Source organism: Helianthus annuus, chromosome 11, assembly GCF_002127325.2.
Source record: "Helianthus annuus cultivar XRQ/B chromosome 11, HanXRQr2.0-SUNRISE, whole genome shotgun sequence".
NCBI classification, from domain to species: domain Eukaryota; kingdom Viridiplantae; phylum Streptophyta; class Magnoliopsida; order Asterales; family Asteraceae; genus Helianthus; species Helianthus annuus.
Window position 1 is genome coordinate 167,455,804 of NC_035443.2, and position 20,250 is coordinate 167,476,053.

The 20,250-nt window shown below is 38.6% G+C and overlaps 1 protein-coding gene across 1 annotated transcript; it reads left to right on the forward strand.

The window, feature by feature from the left end:
- Nucleotides 1-1,062: 1,062 nt before the first annotated feature.
- Nucleotides 1,063-2,918, forward strand: LOC110888708 (protein UPSTREAM OF FLC). Its single transcript, XM_035980154.1, has 5 exons — nt 1,063-1,189; nt 1,277-1,346; nt 1,400-1,456; nt 2,122-2,237; nt 2,338-2,918. Exons 1-5 carry the CDS (start codon nt 1,063-1,065, stop codon nt 2,916-2,918), a joined length of 951 nt encoding a protein of 316 aa, XP_035836047.1.
- Nucleotides 2,919-20,250: the final 17,332 nt, after the last annotated feature.

Genomic DNA, 20,250 nt, shown 5'->3' on the forward strand with positions numbered 1-20,250 from the left:
GGGCTTAATACTAGTTTATATAAAATCTAACCGTATATGATTTTTTTTTACTTTTAAGTATATATTTTTTTATTTTAGGTATTGATTTTTGATAATGGAAAATTGAAAGCTGAAACTTGAATTATTGATGTTTGAAAGTTGAAATTTCATAAGGGCAGCTTTTCTTTTTTACTCGCTCTAGGCCTAAAACATTTAGAGAATTTTGGAGGACGACCATATCGACTGCTATAGGTTCTTTTGCGATACAAAAGTGGACACAAGACTTTTCGCTTTCTCCAACTTGGATTCCAAATCTTGCAAACCATTCAAATCTTATTGGGTTTCATCCCTAATAAAAACAATTAGAAGGGTGTTGCTCGATAAAGACGGATTTGATATAATTTAAACTGCTAAAAACAAACGAGTGTAATAAAGCCCCTTGAGTAGAGGTGTTAAATTTTGAATAAATGTAATCCCACTATAAGGGGACTAGGGGTGGAATCACTAGTGATGGATTCCATCACTCCCACTATCCAATCAACTAATGTCATGTCATCAATCCAATTTCCATCACTAGTGATAGAAATGTAGGAGGGGTGGAATCACTAGTGATGGGGATTCCAATATACAAGTATTAATGCACAATGTACAAGTCATACCCTATAAAACTCACAAGTTTAACGCGTGCTCAGGTTAACGCGTTTAAATGTTCACGCGTTATCAAATGAGTGGCGGCGGTGTAGCGTGGTTGTTTCACGCGTTAAAAATGGTGATCACGGGGGTGCCCCGAGTCCCCTAAACCCGCTCATTTTAAATTACTAGTAGTAAATTCCGTGTCTAAACGTGGGTGGTGTTTAGAACAAATTAAATGATGTCAATAATGCCCATTGAAGATTTTCTACATGACCATTAATGAAGCTAGATTAACTAATCCCATAAACAGACAAATGGAGATATTGTTACAGTTTTTTGTCATCATATGACCTTGCTTCTATTTGAATTTGCTTCTCATTCACTCATAATTCGTCACAAAATCATTTGGATCCATAAAATCCATTTGGATCATATCAGGTGAGCCAAACAATGAACAATTACAGGCCGAAGAGTCGAAAAGTTGAGGTGGTTTATTATCTGTGTCAAAATCAACAGGTCGAACAGCCTCACTTTATTGAAATCCCTCTCGTTTCACCAGACGGTTTATACCTGCGAGGTACACCTTGTTCTTGAAACTAAATCCAGCATTGTGTCTCAGTTCTCACACAACTGTAAGGGTCTTTTGTGAAATTTTTTGTTGCAGATGTGATTAGTAAACTCAAGTCTATGAGAGGAAGAGGCATGACTTCAATGTATTCATGGTCTTGCAAGAGGTTAATACATGTTAATATGACTATGATATTCCGGTTTTTGTTTTGATTTATAGGAGTGTTCAGAGTCTGGTTAGGCCGTTTTTTACAAAATCCATGGGCCAAACCAATAGGCATGGTTTTTTAAATTAGTTAAACCGAAGCAGTCGGATTGGTTGGGTGGGCTAGACCCACCAAAACGGTTCGGTTTTGATAGTTTGGTGGTTTGGGTTGTTTCAAAATTTTAGTAAAATGGTAGGTCTGATTTTTTTTTTACATTTTACATTTTGAGTATTAAAACATTTCGAAAAGAAAAAATTGTGAAAATATTAATAGCATGAAATTTGTTAAATTCATAATATGTAGGTATTATAATTGTTTGACTCCTATAAAAACAATTATATTATTTTTATTGAAATTACATATATTAAAACAAATAGTTATCATTTATTGTTCTTTTAATATTCTATACTAGGTTCAGTTATGGCGACCGTTCTAAATCGTAAACCAGACCATAAAAACTGTATATCGAACCGTAACCTAAATCCTAAAAACCGGTATTCCGAACTATAAGCCAAACCGGTTCACTTCTGTTATGGATCGAAACCATTGCAAGGTATGGGACTTGTCACACATCGGTTGTGTGGGCAATCAATGTGGGGTTTATATACCAAATGAGCTCTCTCACCCACCAGACTAGTCTTTTGGGTTGAGTCCTCTCGTTTGGTATGTAACAACTTCTAAAGCGAGCCGAACCGACCGATTTAGCTATGCTTGAATGTTCTTCTTGACTATGCAGAAGATACAAGAATGCTTTTGTATGGAATGATCTTTGTGAAGATGACATAATTGTTCCTGCCAATGAAAACGAATATGTTCTCAAAGGCTCAGAACTTTTAAAAGAAAACTATTCAGGTGAAATAAGGCAATCAATATTCATTATTTAGTATTTACACATCAATTGATGATTCATTTCAATAACACTAAAAATTTGAGCATGACAAATTGTTTCCAGATTGTATTGCTCATGCTAGAACAACTAGATTACAAACTTTACAACAACTAGTTGATCCATCATCTTCAACAAACATTGCCGACAGACGGACTAAAATTTCTCTTGATGATGATGGTTATCGTAGCCTAGCAACATACAGGATCTACAAGTGTACTCATGCCCTTTGTGACGCTGCGACTCAAACGGATGAGCATGTAAAAGTTCAAGAACACAATGCGCGTTTGCGCAAGACTGATACATTAGAATCTCTAATGAAAGCTGATGATAAATATTTGTGCACCTTAGAAAAACTTGAAGAACAACAAGAACAATGTCCGGTTCCAATCAACACAAAGCTTAGGGAATCCAATATGTTGTTACAACTAATCTCATGTGGTTTACTTTCATCACAAGATCATGACTTTCGTCAAGCTTTATCTTACAACTCTAGAACAACCGATTCAAGACCTTCATCAAGTTTGTTCTATCCGTTTGCAATGTTGGGTGAGAACAATTGCTTGTTAGAAAGTCCAAGATTTACGGATATGAGATTGAGATTGGAAGATAAGGAATACTTAAGTGGGAGTTCGGTAGAGACGTAATTTCACAACAATGAAGAATTTAGTAGTCAAAATCGATCTTATTCGTATTGTGCTAACAAGTTTGTGTACACCCATATCTCTAACATTTCACGACTAAGGTGCAAATTTAGATGTTATTAACCTTCAAGGGGGTGATGCGGTGGTAAGAGTTTAATTCCTTTTAGCAGAAGTCTTGGGTTTGAATCCAACTTTTACTTGTTTTTTGCCATTAACCCCTTGAAGCCTTTATGCCCAGGGCAACATGTGATTTACTTGATCCCATTGTTAATAATAGTGTATTAGCAGGGTCCCTTGAGTTTTCTGGTAACAGGTTTTATGGTTGCAAAAAAATGGTATTTTCAGTACAAATTGATCTAGAATTGATTCCATAATGTAGGATCAATTGTGCTTCAAGATTGACATGTGCAAAGTGCATACCAAGATCAATCATGGGAACACTAAGCAAACATTCAAGAATTGCATCAATTGTTGGGGAAATTTCAGAAACCGGATGATCAGAGAGGCGTGTAATCACTCTCAGATCAAATTATTTCGGTGGTTCACCCGAATAATTCAATCGGATACAACTCTGATTTTATGAGAAATTGAACCAGTGTATGTTCGTGTGTGTGAATTTTCGAACCAGGAAGAAGAATGTGTTCAAAACTGTCTACGAATTTTGGTTTTTGGGGTTGTAACTGCCTAATGGCAGTTACCTCTATTTTTCAGACAAAAAATTGCCAAAAACTGCCATTTTCCATCATTTCGAAAATGTGACAAATTCCAGAAAATAAAATTTTCTGATGCAGTTTCATTAAGGCAATTTAATGAAAATAAAATTTTTGAACCCGCCAGGGGCTGCCGCCCCTTGGACCCTGCTCCCAGGGGCGCTGCCCCCTTGGAACACCCGTAGAGTACGGGCTCCGCCCGTACACTTCGAATTATAATAACTCAAACAAGCATGCACTCCCACACCTCCTAACTAGCTTGATGTGTAGTATAATTCGCTTTGATCACCAAGTCAATTCCCGATTATACTAAAATATCTAACATTCCTCCCCTATTTTAGCGTAATCCTTGATTAACTTAAACAAATTCACAACAATCAAACTTATGCATAAATGAAATATCGCGACGATTGAATTTCATATTAGTATATTACACATTCCAAATATTCGAATATAGGGGTGTCGCTAAGGATTGAACCCTTTCTATTCAGTGAATACATGAAGATAATATACACACAAGCTTACATACTCTAATGTTCTTTCTTAACACTATTTTTACTAGCCTGTATCCCATCCTTCAATGAACATATCAAAGCCAAGTCCTAGCTTCTTGAAGCGGCTAAACTTCATGCTCATATAGGTAGCTCTTTATTCTTGCACCTGCATATGCAATTTTTCAAAGAACTATTAAGAAGAAAACCTTCAACCTCCTTTAACTTGCAGGTCTGAACACATACCTTGGGATGATGCTACTAATGTGTTCCAATTTCTAGATGTTAAGCTTTCCACATTGAATTCAGCATCTAACGTCATATTAGGTGGGAATTGGGTATCTTAACACAAGAAATCTCATGTGGACTTTAATCCCATCCCTACAGCCGTCTTGTGCACAAGATCTCTACGTAACTCTTTAGTTAAGTGGTTGGCCAAATTCTGTTGAGTTCTCACAAACTCCACCGATATCACCCCATGCATGATGAGCTCACGAATCATGTTGTGTCTAACACCTAAGTGTCTAGACTTCCCATTATACACTTGGCTATAGGCCTTAGCCAAGGTAGCAGCACTATCACATCTAATAGATATTGGTGATATAGGTTTAGGCTGTGACAGCTGGCACCAAACCGGTAATTTCCGTATACTTTAATTATTATTTAATGACTGCAATTATGTGCTTAAATGTCAACATTTGTCTGATTGCATACTATACTTGTGAATTCATGCACGTTGTATACTACAAGAATTACTTTATGCATTAATGAACAAGCGTTGCGTCAGAAATACTAGTAAACTCACCGGTAAGACACAATGTGTCAACAGAACTGCAGAAAGCAGTCAGACATTAGAAATAGGGCCTAGGTGTAGGTCCAACGACAAGAATACATTAAAACCCAAGAGTACATACAAGGGTTAACATATAGACATTCCGGAAGCTAAAATAAGCACTAAAAGCACCCGAAACGCACTTTAAGTGCAGACTTTTATTAAATTCAGCTATAATCAGCATTATGACACTGAAATATTATGCAAAATTTACGTTTTATCATCCAGAATACTTCCCTAGGTGTCGGGAATTGAAAGTGTCACAAAAGAATACTTAAAAGATACTAAAAGGTGCAATTTAGCACTTTAACGAACCGATATCTAACCAAACAACCGGACATTACCCGGAATACAAAAAAATATTGTTAAACTCATTGTTTTTATTTTTCTAAGCTAGTTATGGTACCCGAACACCCTAACACAATATATACCACATAACACACATAAACCTCTAACTAAATACTTGGAAACTAACTAAATTCCCTAACCATCCATCACCACCCAACTAAACCAACCCCCCCCCCCCAACCGGTTCTAGAAGTGGGATCCCTACTTTGATTTTCTTGAATTATTTATTGGGTTTGTCATGTACTAATGAAACATTTGATCTATTGGACAATAAATTGTTGGAAATTTTCTTTATAAACCACTAGATCTACACACCATACTCATCACCTTCATCATCCAACAAAACACCCTCTCCTCCCCTTCCTTGGCTACGGCTCCAACCATACACCCACACACATCCATTTCAAGCTCCATATCAAGCATTCTAAGGTGACTCCAAGGTGCAAGAAGCTAAGATAGGGAGTGTGGAAGCAACGGAACTTGAAAGACCTTCTTCGTTTGCTATTAACCACCTCATTTCTTCTCTTGAACATCCCTAGCCTCGAGCTAGTGGTAAGAACATGAATCCCTTCATATTTCATCTTATCTTAGTGGTTAAAGTAGGATACATGATGATAATCTTAAAGAACACTAAGAACCACAAGAAAGAAACATGGATATAAGCTCTAAATATAAAGAAAACATGTTGTTTTAGTGTTGATATACTTGTTGGTTATTGTTTGTGTGTAGAAATGATGTAGATCCTCATATAATCTTGCTAGATCATGATTAAAAACATAATCTAACAAGATGAGGGGATGAACATGTTAAAGGTTATGGATCATCCCTACTAAAGTCATGAACTTGAATAAATACAATGTTTCTTGAAAAAAAAATAATGATCAAAGTATGTTGGGAATCACATAGATCTAAATATTTCAAGTATGATTATTCAAGAAACCAAGTTAAAAATACAAGTTTTACTTAATCTTGGGTCTTAAACAAATAAACCTTATTTTTGGTGGTTAATAAAGGGTAGAAGTATGAAGTAACAAGAAAAATCCATGAAGAAACATTTTTAGAAAATATGGTCATAAGTTGTAAATGATAGGGGTGCAAACTAGCTGAGTTGAGCCCGAGCTTAACCAGGCTCGAGCTCAAGCTCGATTAACTTATGAGAGCTCGGCTCGATTCGAGCTTTGTTTTCAAAGCTCGAGCTCGGCTCGTTTGTATTTTCTCAAGCTCGAGCTCGGCTCGTTATTATCTATAAATTAATATATTAAATAAAAATAATATAATTTTTTAGGCTCGCGAGCTCGATAAGTGAAGCTCGGGCTCGTACTCGTTTACTAAATTAGCTTATTTTTAGGTTCGAGGTCGGCTTGTAAACAAGTTTAAATAAGCTCGGCTCGACTCGGCTCGTTTACACTAAGGCTCTATAAGGCTCGATGAGCCTAACGAGCTTCACATGTGAGGCTCGAGCTCGGGCTCGATAAACAAACGAGCTTTATTTTAGGCTTAAGCTCGGCTCGAGCTCGATAAGGCTCGGCTCGTTTCGAGCTTTTTCTCGAGTCGATCTCGAGTAGCTCGCGAGCCGCTCGGCTCGTTTGCACCCCTAGAAATGACTAGATCTTTTAATAAAGTGATTTACAAACAAATAACCATGTTTTTAAGGGTAACTAAACCTACTAAATAACATGGCAAGTTACTACAAGTTTTTACAAAGACTTCAAGTTCATGAAATAGTGTGATTTACATGATTTTGGCACTTGTTAAGTGTTGATTAAGTTGTTGATTGTTGTGGTGATTTTTTTAAAATAAAATAAACACATGTTTTGAAAATATGGGAAACCTCCATTTTTAGGGGAAACTATGTCAAAATTTTTATAAATTTTGACACTTAGAAAAATATAAGTTTTTGAGAAACTTATTCCCTAAAAATGTATCTAAAAATGTTTACCAAGGTTTCCCTAACTTTTGTGTTAAGAAAATGATGATTTCTTCGAGGTTAAAATTGACATTAAGTATGTATAGTTTTTAGAAAAATATATATATTATTGGATCACCAAATTTTGTGCTAAGTGTATGTAGTATGTATTATACGTGATAGTGTATTAGGACTCGAAAATACACTAAACACCCGTAAGAAGTGAAAATACAAAATACACATACAACATGCTTAGGCAAATACAAGAAAAATATATTTATGAAAATATATTATTTGATAGAATACATAACTTGGACAAGTTATGAACATGAAATAAAGTTTTTAACAAAGATACATAATTTGGGCGCAAAGTGCAAAATACAAGATACTTATATTAATTTTTGAGAAAATAATATAAGATGCATAGTTAAAAATATATAAAATATTTTTAACACAAGAACACATATACAAAAGATAGTGACTTGTGCTTGTACGATACAAGTCTAGTGACTAACGATAATAAAACACGTTTAGGTCACGACGCATTATAAGCGAAACCCGGTGAAGTTCACGACGCAAGGAACGCAAAGTTGTGAGTTCATGCTCCCCCTTTTCTTTAACTGTTTTTGGTTTTATAACTTCAGGGGTGAAATACATGTTATAAATGTACAATGTTTATCAATGGTATGATACAAAAACAAGAAGCATTCTTGGTGATAACTAGTACCAAGTATGATGCGTTTTGAGAAATGATACGAGAAATCGTGTCACGAATAGGGTACCATAAGCACCATTAATCGTGTACATACTTAAACCGCAGAACAAAAGATTAGATCTAATGGGTACTAGGGCAGCCCCACTCTCGGTGATAACTAGTACCAAGTAGTGTTTTTGTGTCTCCGTCGTGAATCGACAACTAGAAAAATGCCTATGGTTTGGTGACTTCCTATGTCGTGTCACATGTTAATGGCCTTGCAACCCATTAACAACTTGATACATACATGAATACTTGATTTATACATGAATACTTGATTTACACAAAATACATACCATGTTTTTCATACAAAGTATACAAACGTTCAATACAAGAACTGCATGAATTCACACCAACATTATGTTGACGTTTTTCAAAACTCACATGTATTTCAGGTAACTAAAAGTGGATGTGCGCGCGGTCTTACTCATGCTTGTGGATGTCGTCTATGTTTATCTTTAAATAAAGTTGTAAACTTTCAAGACAATGTTTTATGCTATCTCGTGATGTAAACGCTAAACTTATGTTTTCAAGTTATGAAATGTTTGGTATTTGAAGTTATTTTTACGAGCATGTAGTATGTTTACCTTTCGTATGCAATGAGAACCTTTCATGATCACACCTCGTGCTTCCGCCGCAGAAAGGGGTGTGACAGTTTAGGCCACAATGGAATCTCATAAATCAAGTTTCTTAGCCACTCAGCTTCTTTGCCAGCTGCGGCTAATGCTACAAACTCAGACTCCATTATTGAATCAGTAATGCAAGTCTGTATCTTAGATGCCCAAGATATGGCACCTCCTCCAAGCAGAAAAGTCCATCCACTCGTGGAAGAATGATCTTCCTTGTTTTTAATCCAACTTGCATCCGAATAACCTTCTAAAACCGAAGGAAATCCAGTATAGGTCAAACCCTATTTCATGGTTCCTTTCAAGTACCTAAATACTCGATTCATTGCTTGCCAATGACTTGCACCTGGATTGCTAGTATACCTACTAAGCTTTCCAACAACATAAGCTATATCCGGTCTAGTGCTAATCATGGCATACATGAGGGATCCAATGGCACTTGAATATTCAAGTTGGCTTACAGCTACACCTTCATTAGGTGAGAGCTTAAAAGCAGGATCCATTGGAGTGCTAACCGGAGAACTATCATGAAAATTAAACTTTTTCAATATCTTCTCAATATAATGAGATTGAGAGATAGATATGCCATTGTTCTCCCGTTTGATCCTTATACCAAGGATCACTTCCGCCTCCCTCAAGTCTTTCACATCAAAACAAGACGACAAAAATTTCTTTGTTTTATCAACTTGATCCTGGTCAGTACCGAAGATCAACATCTCATCTACATATAGACAAATTATGACTCCTTTCCTAGAATCATCAAATTTGCTATATACACGCTTGTCTGCTTGGTTTAATACAAAACCATTAGACAAAACCACTTCAACAAACTTTTAATGCCACTGTTTTGGTGCTTGCTTTGACTTAACTAGCTTACACACCTTATGCTTATTGCCAGGCATAACAAAACCCTCTGGTTGTTTCATATATATCTCCTCATCCAAATCACCATTCAGGAAAGCGGTTTTCACATACATTTGGTGAATTACAAGATTGTGTATTGCAGCTAAGGCAATCAACAATCTAATAGTGGATATTCTTGCTACAGGAGCATATGTATCAAAGTAGTCAATTCCTTCCTTTTGTTTAAAGCCTTGGATAACCAATCGAGCTTTAAACTTTTCAATTGAACCATCTACTTTCATCTTCTTCTTGAAGATCCATTTACAACCAAGTGGTTTACACCCAGGGGGTAGATCAGACAGTTTCCAAGTGTTATTCTGCATAATAGAGTCCATCTCATCATTTATAGCTTCTTTCCAGAAAGCTACATCCCGAGATGCCATGGCTTCACTATAGGTTTTAGGATCTTCCTCAATATTGACGCAATATTGATATTGAATTTCAATTTCATCTCTAGATCCTTCAACCAAATATAGCTGAAAATCATCACCAAATGATTTAGCTTTTCTTGCTCTACCACTCCTCCTAGGTTCCGGAGGAGTCTCAATCACTTGATCAGCCACGTGAGAGTTACTAGAGCTTGGAACCATGTCGCTAGGACTAGGTATTGAAGAGAATCTATTCTCATCATACTCTGTTGTTCTTGCCTAAATAACTGTATGCACTAACACGTAGTCATTTGGAGTGTGGAAGCAACGGAACTTGAAAGACCTTCTTCGTTTGCTATTAACCACCTCATTTCTTCTCTTGAACATCCCTAGCCTCGAGCTAGTGGTAAGAACATGAATCCCTTCATATTTCATCTTATCTTAGTGGTTAAAGTAGGATACATGATGATAATCTTAAAGAACACTAAGAACCACAAGAAAGAAACATGGATATAAGCTCTAAATATAAAGAAAACATGTTGTTTTAGTGTTGATATACTTGTTGGTTATTGTTTGTGTGTAGAAATGATGTAGATCCTCATATAATCTTGCTAGATCATGATTAAAAACATAATCTAACAAGATGAGGGGATGAACATGTTAAAGGTTATGGATCATCCCTACTAAAGTCATGAACTTGAATAAATACAATGTTTCTTGAAAAAAAAATAATGATCAAAGTATGTTGGGAATCACATAGATCTAAATATTTCAAGTATGATTATTCAAGAAATCAAGTTAAAAATACAAGTTTTACTTAATCTTGGGTCTTAAACAAATAAACCTTATTTTTGGTGGTTAATAAAGGGTAGAAGTATGAAGTAACAAGAAAAATCCATGAAGAAACATTTTTAGAAAATATGGTCATAAGTTGTAAATGATAGGGGTGCAAACTAGCTGAGTTGAGCCCGAGCTTAACCAGGCTCGAGCTCAAGCTCGATTAACTTATGAGAGCTCGGCTCGATTCGAGCTTTGTTTTCAAAGCTCGAGCTCGGCTCGTTTGTATTTTCTCAAGCTCGAGCTCGGCTCGTTATTATCTATAAATTAATATATTAAATAAAAATAATATAATTTTTTAGGCTCGCGAGCTCGATAAGTGAAGCTCGGGCTCGTACTCGTTTACTAAATTAGCTTATTTTTAGGTTCGAGGTCGGCTTGTAAACAAGTTTAAATAAGCTCGGCTCGACTCGGCTCGTTTACACTAAGGCTCTATAAGGCTCGATGAGCCTAACGAGCTTCACATGTGAGGCTCGAGCTCGGGCTCGATAAACAAACGAGCTTTATTTTAGGCTTAAGCTCGGCTCGAGCTCGATAAGGCTCGGCTCGTTTCGAGCTTTTTCTCGAGTCGATCTCGAGTAGCTCGCGAGCCGCTCGGCTCGTTTGCACCCCTAGAAATGACTAGATCTTTTAATAAAGTGATTTACAAACAAATAACCATGTTTTTAAGGGTAACTAAACCTACTAAATAACATGGCAAGTTACTACAAGTTTTTACAAAGACTTCAAGTTCATGAAATAGTGTGATTTACATGATTTTGGCACTTGTTAAGTGTTGATTAAGTTGTTGATTGTTGTGGTGATTTTTTTAAAATAAAATAAACACATGTTTTGAAAATATGGGAAACCTCCATTTTTAGGGGAAACTATGTCAAAATTTTTATAAATTTTGACACTTAGAAAAATATAAGTTTTTGAGAAACTTATTCCCTAAAAATGTATCTAAAAATGTTTACCAAGGTTTCCCTAACTTTTGTGTTAAGAAAATGATGATTTCTTCGAGGTTAAAATTGACATTAAGTATGTATAGTTTTTAGAAAAATATATATATTATTGGATCACCAAATTTTGTGCTAAGTGTATGTAGTATGTATTATACGTGATAGTGTATTAGGACTCGAAAATACACTAAACACCCGTAAGAAGTGAAAATACAAAATACACATACAACATGCTTAGGCAAATACAAGAAAAATATATTTATGAAAATATATTATTTGATAGAATACATAACTTGGACAAGTTATGAACATGAAATAAAGTTTTTAACAAAGATACATAATTTGGGCGCAAAGTGCAAAATACAAGATACTTATATTAATTTTTGAGAAAATAATATAAGATGCATAGTTAAAAATATATAAAATATTTTTAACACAAGAACACATATACAAAAGATAGTGACTTGTGCTTGTACGATACAAGTCTAGTGACTAACGATAATAAAACACGTTTAGGTCACGACGCATTATAAGCGAAACCCAGTGAAGTTCACGACGCAAGGAACGCAAAGTTGTGAGTTCATGCTCCCCCTTTTCTTTAACTGTTTTTGGTTTTATAACTTCAGGGGTGAAATACATGTTATAAATGTACAATGTTTATCAATGGTATGATACAAAAACAAGAAGCATTCTTGGTGATAACTAGTACCAAGTATGATGCGTTTTGAGAAATGATACGAGAAATCGTGTCACGAATAGGGTACCATAAGCACCATTAATCGTGTACATACTTAAACCGCAGAACAAAAGATTAGATCTAATGGGTACTAGGGCAGCCCCACTCTCGGTGATAACTAGTACCAAGTAGTGTTTTTGTGTCTCCGTCGTGAATCGACAACTAGAAAAATGCCTATGGTTTGGTGACTTCCTATGTCGTGTCACATGTTAATGGCCTTGCAACCCATTAACAACTTGATACATACATGAATACTTGATTTATACATGAATACTTGATTTACACAAAATACATACCATGTTTTTCATACAAAGTATACAAACGTTCAATACAAGAACTGCATGAATTCACACCAACATTATGTTGACGTTTTTCAAAACTCACATGTATTTCAGGTAACTAAAAGTGGATGTGCGCGCGGTCTTACTCATGCTTGTGGATGTCGTCTATGTTTATCTTTAAATAAAGTTGTAAACTTTCAAGACAATGTTTTATGCTATCTCGTGATGTAAACGCTAAACTTATGTTTTCAAGTTATGAAATGTTTGGTATTTGAAGTTATTTTTACGAGCATGTAGTATGTTTACCTTTCGTATGCAATGAGAACCTTTCATGATCACACCTCGTGCTTCCGCCGCAGAAAGGGGTGTGACAGTTTAGGCTGTCACACCCCAACCGATGGCGGAATCATCGGGGCGCGGCACTAGGCGAATCAGATTGCTCAAGAGAATCCATAACAACTATATTGCGATAATATTTATTACATTTGTCATCCCATACTAACAAACAATACAATCACATAAGTTATCACAGATTTCTTGTCCTCTCGAACAATTCAAATCCGACAACCTATAATTTAGATGAGTTTCTAGACTTCCTAGCTTGATTTGATGTAACTTCGGCTAAACCTGCAACATACGTTAAAACTTTGTCAATACAAAAGTATTGGCGAGTATACAGGTTTGATATGTGATAGTGCGATAGATTGAAAGTGCTGCGAATTTCCACATGCATAAACGTAATACACAACATATATACTCACAAAACTGATACTACCAGCTAAGTCCTCGATGCTCGACTCTTGATGGCATAACTAGACCCCGTCGGGCGAAATAGTACTATACTAGTCTTGGTGGGACGTCACGAGTATAAGTCCTAGCATACATGTACTAGCATCACGTATATCTATGCAAACAGTTATTCGCAAGTGATAAATAGTCCAATTAAATCATTCGTTTGATAAGTTTGGTTTTTATGGAACGTATGTTACACCCAAAATTCGATAAAAGGGGTCAAGTATACTCACAGCGCGTTTTCGGTTAGGTTTGCGGAACCGGTGCCGGAGAATATCCTGATTTCAGATAATTTACGTGAGTGATAGATTACTATGCGTGAAACGGCATCGATTTGCGCGAAATCGGGCGAAATTGGGTTAAAATTGGACGAAATGCTGAAATTGGGCTGGCCCAGTCGAACAGGCCACTCGATCGAATGGGCCTGTTCGATCGAATGGGCCTGTTCGATCGAATGGGCCTGTTCGATCGAATGGGCCTGTTCGATCGATTGGGCCTGTTCGATCGAATGGGCCTGTTCGATCGAATGGGCCTGTTCGATCGAATGGGCCTGTTCGATCGAATGGGCCTGTTCGATCGAAAGGGCCTGTTCGATCGAATGGGCCTGTTCGATCGATCAGCTGTTCGATCGACTAGCTGTTCGATCGACTTAGCTGTTCGATCGACTAGCTGTTCGATTGGCCATCCTGTTCGGCTGTTTTCGATGATTTTTTTTCGAGCGTTTTTCGGCGTTTTGGGTCGAGACGTTACGATGAGGTGTTAAGCAACTGAAATCCCGTCAATTCCAACCTGTTTCATCGGCCGGGAATCACCCCGTTCGTCGGAACTGGTCGTTTTTGTCGGTTTTTCAGTGTTTAACTCGAAATCGATCATTTTATCACTAGAAATGTGTAGGAGATTGGTCTAAGTTCTGGTTTTACCATTTTTATGTATAGATCTGATGTAAAAACCTTGATTTTACTTAGGAAATGCCCTAGATCTAAGTTGTTCTTGATGATATGAGGTCAACACCTTGAAGTTCATAAAACTTGTGATGAAATCAGTCAGAACATCTCAGATCCATGACTATCTTGATAGGAAAACACTGATTTGGTTGAGATTCATTGAAAAATCGTATGTAAATCATCCGAATCTGAGTTGTTCTTCATGGGATGACATCACCTTTGAAGAACTTTATGGTGACATCACCTTAGAACAGCCCAAATCCGTTGATTTCACGGTTGGAATTCAGATTTTGAAAGATAGAAAGATGGAGAATTGCATTTGGATCAAGAAAGTACAAGATTCGGGTTGAAAACTTACAAGAATCGGAAGAAATCGAGAGATTTGAGGGCTGGAACGTCTTGGTCGGTTAGGAGCAGCAACACAAGTGTTTGGGAGGAAATGGAGGGGTATTTATAGGCAAGGAAGGAGAAAAGGAGGAAAAACAGCAGTTGGTTCGGCTGGCCCGTTCGATCGGCTGGCCCAGTCGATCGGCTGGCCTAGTCGATCGGTTAGCCCAGTCGATCGGTTAGCCCAGTCGATCGGCTGGCCTAGTCGATCGGTTAGCCCAGTCGATCGGCTGGCCTAGTCGATCGGACTGGCCCATCCGATCGGACTGGCCTATCTGATTGGGCCGGTCTGACCAATTGGACTAGTCTGATCGAATTGATCCGTTCGGAAGCCTTTTGATCCCGTTTTTGGTGCGATTTCGACGGTTTGAGCCATATTTTCATATATTCATATAATTATTAAATTATTTATTATTATTAATCACAAAAGGGCCGTATATACGTATTTATGTATCCAATTCTCAGTGCGGTGATCGAGTTACGCGTGCCTTTGAGTGCGTTCTTCGATGTGATGTGCCACAATGATTATCGGGGCACCACTTACTCATATTGCCATCATCGTCATGACGGTTAGAGTCATAGTACTCACCCGATAACCCTCGTTAGCGTTGATTATTCACATTTTTGACACCTCACGCTCATCGAGAAGGGTAGTTTAGGCCCATATTCGACATCATCGTGAGTGTTATGCAAAATAAGTTTGTAATAGCGATAGAATATGCATAATTATTCGATTGTACTTCGATTTAGCGATATAATTGATATAGTTACATTATGATCCGAATCTCCGGTGCTAGGCGTAACGAGTGTATCGAGTAGTAACAACGCACGAAGGTGCGGGTTGTTACAGTATCCCCTCCTTTAGGAAATTTCGTCCCGAAATTAATCCAATAGTAGGGTCGTAAGAGTTGAGGCGATTGAGAGTAGAGATTAATAGCGTCTAGATAACGAGCGATCGATTACGATTTGGCGAGTGAAAATAGAGAGAGCATACGATTCGACTACTTAGAAGTGATAACACACACAAAAAGCAATTCCATAGCGTTTTAAACTTACCAATACTCGATTAATTTCCGAAGTTAATTAAGAAAATCTCCTCATGGCGCGGTGTCGACCGTTTTGATGTCCACACCAGCGCTATGTGGAGGGTTTTGTTATTTGATCACAGGTTTTGAGTTTTATATTTTAAAAGAATCAGGTGGCAAAATAAGTTTTAAGAAAACTTTCCTACAACGTGGGTTTGAGCTGAACTCGGTTGTCAAACCCTCGTTCTCGGGAAGGTTCCTTTCTGTCATTGCAAAAGTTTTTTTTTTAAGAAAAGGATCGGGACTTATGAATCTTCCATTGGGCATGGAGCTAACCTGCTTTGATGTCTGCTCCATGCTATGAGGAAATTTCACCTGTCCAACGGTTTTTAACAAAATTTATAAATTGGGTTTTTCCTTAATAATACAGAAAACAATTTACATCGGGCCCCACGTGGCACTTTCCCACGAAAGTTTGTTAATATGACTAAAACACTTATATATAGGAAGTACCAGCGGCGTATCCACCATGTTTTACCCATATTATCTCTGTTTCGTGCGGCGGTGTCACGTGTGCCGATACGACACAGATAGAATTTCGATTCCCTTGATCCTAGCGATGAGGTGCTAGACCGAGTTTTGAATAGAAATAAGTTGGATGCAAACCAAGCGTAGGCAGCGGGTGCGAGTAGTCCGGTCGCACAACGCTGATATGGTATGCTTGGTTGGGCAACGAATGACACGATTTTGATTCGGGTAAATGAGATTTCGATTTGATTCCACACGAAGTTTGCATGGCACGTTTCCACAAGACTTGCTAATATGACAAACACCATGTTTCCATATTAGTTTTATCTTGTGAAGCAATGTCATGCACCCTAACATTACACCACCTGCGATGACTTCCAAGTAACATTCGAACATCGATAGACAATAGATTTCAACAGATTGATAAGCGACGATTGTTGCGTTGCGAGTGATAGACGATTGATTGAACTGATTACACCACGAATAGTACTAAGGCTAGCCCACACGGCCTTTTTCCACAAAGTCAACTAATATGGTCAAAACATCACCATGTTTCAACCTTGTTAGTTTCGTCTCGTGAAGCGAGGTCTTGTGCGCTAACATGACACGTAGAGTGCGTGCATTGATAAGTAATAGCGAACCATGATAAGAGTATCGAGTTGGTGGATCAGGTGCGAGGCGCGTTAAGAGTGGAAGGCGGCGAGTGATTCTCGATACTCGTCTAGCGAATCCACAATAGACGATCCACACCAGCTGATAGAAGTTCACACAATTGACAACAACTAGCGTTAGAGATTTCTAGACAAACACATGATGCGATTGCGATTTCGAGCCACTTATCGAATGATTTGATTGCGAGATAGATCCGGCAAAACTGCGATTAAGTTGCGTTCTAGACTTTACGACCAGTCTCGCGTTGCTCCAATTGCTCTTCGGGGTGAACTTACCTAAGTTCATCGGTGTGGCAATTTGTGTACGCGGACTTACGAGAAGCCTCGCAGTGATGCGGTTTAGTTTTGTTACGCCTTGTGATTGATGGTAGAGTGTCAAATTAACCATAAAAGTATAATAGGTCTAGTAACGTCCAACTCCACATGGCACTTTCTTCACGAAGTTTCGGTAGTATGGTAAAGCGTACCCCCGCGTCACCCCTACTACTTATGCCCCGTGCTTTGGTGTCACACTTTGTTGACACGACCAAGACCCTTGACCGTGCGCTTAAACGTTATGGCACTTTCTTCACGAAGTTTCGGTAGTATGGTAAAGCGTACCCCCGCGTCACCCCTACTACTTATGCCCCGTGCTTTGGTGTCACACGTTGTTGACACGACCAAGACCCTTGACCGTGCTTTTAAGCGTTATGGCACCATTAGAACTTCACTACGATCTTCGTGCACTGACCAAGATAATCCCGTGTGCACCCGTGATTAGTTGTCCCTTGCACGTATACCGTACCTCGTTCTAAGAGTGTTATAGGGATAAAATACATAATATAGTACATAGTGCTAGCGTCTAGATAGTGCTCGATTGTAAGAGAAATAGAATCCGCACACGATGATATATGAAATAAGTTCCAGAAATGATAGCGATAAGTCGGATTATTACAACAACATTAGGATCAAAATAACGTTGTTGTGGATACTTGCGGAGACGGCGGTTGCTGATGACTTCCTTCCAGGTTACAGTCTTGTACGGCACTGCGACGTATAATGCCCATACCAGTTGCAATTTGCGCAATAGCGACATTTTGCTTCTAGCGGGTGATGATACGTGCATGTGAAACACAGGGGATGAGATCCATTGTAAGCGCGTTGTGACTGAACTGGGACTGATCGGAGAGGTTCGGGTTGCGGCAATCCAGTTGTTGAAGAGTCTGGGCTCACGGTCTTTCGTTTGCGGCTCGGTTGGGCTTCTTGAGTTGATGCAGTGTCGTCTTCGGATTCGCCTGATGATTTGACGGAGACATTGTCGGAGCAATCCTTAGGAGAATCCTCCGAGGAGCTGTCAGATGAACCACTGACCGATTCTCCAGAGGAATCGTCGGATGAGTGGATGATGATTGCTTGATGAGCTCGTGTGACAGGCTTCTTGGTGAAGGATCCGTTTACGACTCGTTTGCTGTTGAGCTCTGCGGCTAGACGGTAGGCTTCTTCGATGGTAGTAGGTTTTGCAGCTTCGACAAAATCACCCACACACTCTGGTAAGCCACGAATATACTTCGCGATAGCTTTCTTCGGAGTGTCGACTTGACTTGGGCAGATTATGCTGAGCTGTTTGAACCTTGCTGTATAGCTCGCATTGTCACCTTCGGTTTGCTTGATTTCCCAAAATTCGTTCTCTAGTTTCTGGACTTCGTGAGGAGGGCAATATTCTTCCTTCATGAGTTCCTTCAGCTCGTCCCATGAGAGGGCGTAAGCTGCGGAGATCCCACGTTTGTTGCGTTCGGCGGTCCACCAATCGAGTGCTCGGGATCGGAATACTCCGGTGGCGCAAGTAGTTTGAAGGTCCTCGGGGCACCCACTCTGACGAAGGGTAACCTCGATGGCATCGAACCACTGGAGTAATTGAGAAACATCTCCTTCACCAGTGAAAGGCATCGGATCACAGGCTTTGAAGTGTTTGTAGAGGAATGCAGATTCCGTCTTGACGTCTTCCGGGGCTCGAGAGTGGCTTTGAGAGTGCACTTGCGCGACAATTTGAGGAATGAGCTTGACCACTTCCTTGGTCACAATTGAGGCAATCCTCTTATCGGCGCGTCGTTGGGCTCTTCTCCTAGCTACTCGTCTCGAGATCGAGTTGTTGGAAGGCATCTAGACAGAAGGATTCGGAATGAGATTCGATCATAATGATTTCTGAACTTTTGATGCGATTCGATTCGATCAAAACTTGTTATAGAATTTAATTAAACACATAGGAGCCACATAGGAAAATTCTAGGTTCCTAAATTCTCACATAATTGATTCGTTTTGTATTTAATACATATAGATATAGTTGTAGGTTACACATAGTTGTTGATTCAGAATTTGTGAGGACGTGACAAGAGAAATAGCGTAAGCGATTCGAGTACTTAGGCGTTTGTTTTGTTGCGATCATTCGGTCTTTGTTTTAGATTGCGATGGCTGTGCAGGTTGTGCGCTTTGTAAATCGAGGTTCGTAAATTCGATAAATCGAGAAATCGGTAAATCGTAAAGCTTAAATTTGAAAACTCATAGACGTAATTGATACCATACACGTAAAATTTAGATGGAATGCCTCGGGTGTTTAGGCGTTGACTACCCAAGTAACCCGACTATAACCAACAGGTTCGGGCATACGCGTTGACCTAGAGGACTCACGCTTCCACTGGGATGCAGCTCCTAACATTCGTCTCTTTAGTCTTCGCACAGCCTGAGTCGTTGTTATGGTCGTGTCCTTGGTGAGAGCTTTTTGTAAACCATTTTATGGAGTGGAACAGTTGATTAAGGTATGGGTTTCACCCCTGGCTTAACAACTTCGTTCCCATTTGTGGTTGTGCTCATCGAATAAATTCGAGAGTTCCACCAGAATTTCGAAATGGAGACCTTTTGTCGAGATGTGGATGTCACTCCTAGCTCAACAAAGAGTTCTCGTGCTAGAAAAATACGCTGAGTGAGTGACCCTATCGAGAGTTATTGGTTTTCACACCTGGTCTCGACTAGATCACTCGGTTTTGTTATGCGAGTAGTTTTGAAAACATGTGTATTGTGTCAGCCTTAGGAAAGGCTAAGTAACCTTCTAGCCTTAGGAAAGGCTCTTTGTGTGAAGCTATAGTATGCGGTGTTCACACAATAGTTGTAACTTTCAACAAATTCGATCGGGAGTAGCAAGTTGGCCCAAACAAACCCTAACGAGTTCGTAAGAGTCGGCCTGTAGGTACTTAGACTATAGACTAGGTCAATTTTTCTAAG

What these genes read in the sequence shown, in the direction of transcription:
- LOC110888708 (XM_035980154.1), top strand. Translation starts at nt 1,063, where the DNA reads ATGAACAATTACAGGCCGAAGAGTCGAAAAGTTGAGGTGGTTTATTAT. An exon ending in AGACGGTTTATACCTGCGAG is followed by an intron (nt 1,190 to 1,276) that starts GTACACCTTGTT and finishes TTTTTGTTGCAG; the next exon opens with ATGTGATTAGTAAACTCAAG. An exon ending in TATTCATGGTCTTGCAAGAG is followed by an intron (nt 1,347 to 1,399) that starts GTTAATACATGT and finishes TTTGATTTATAG; the next exon opens with GAGTGTTCAGAGTCTGGTTA.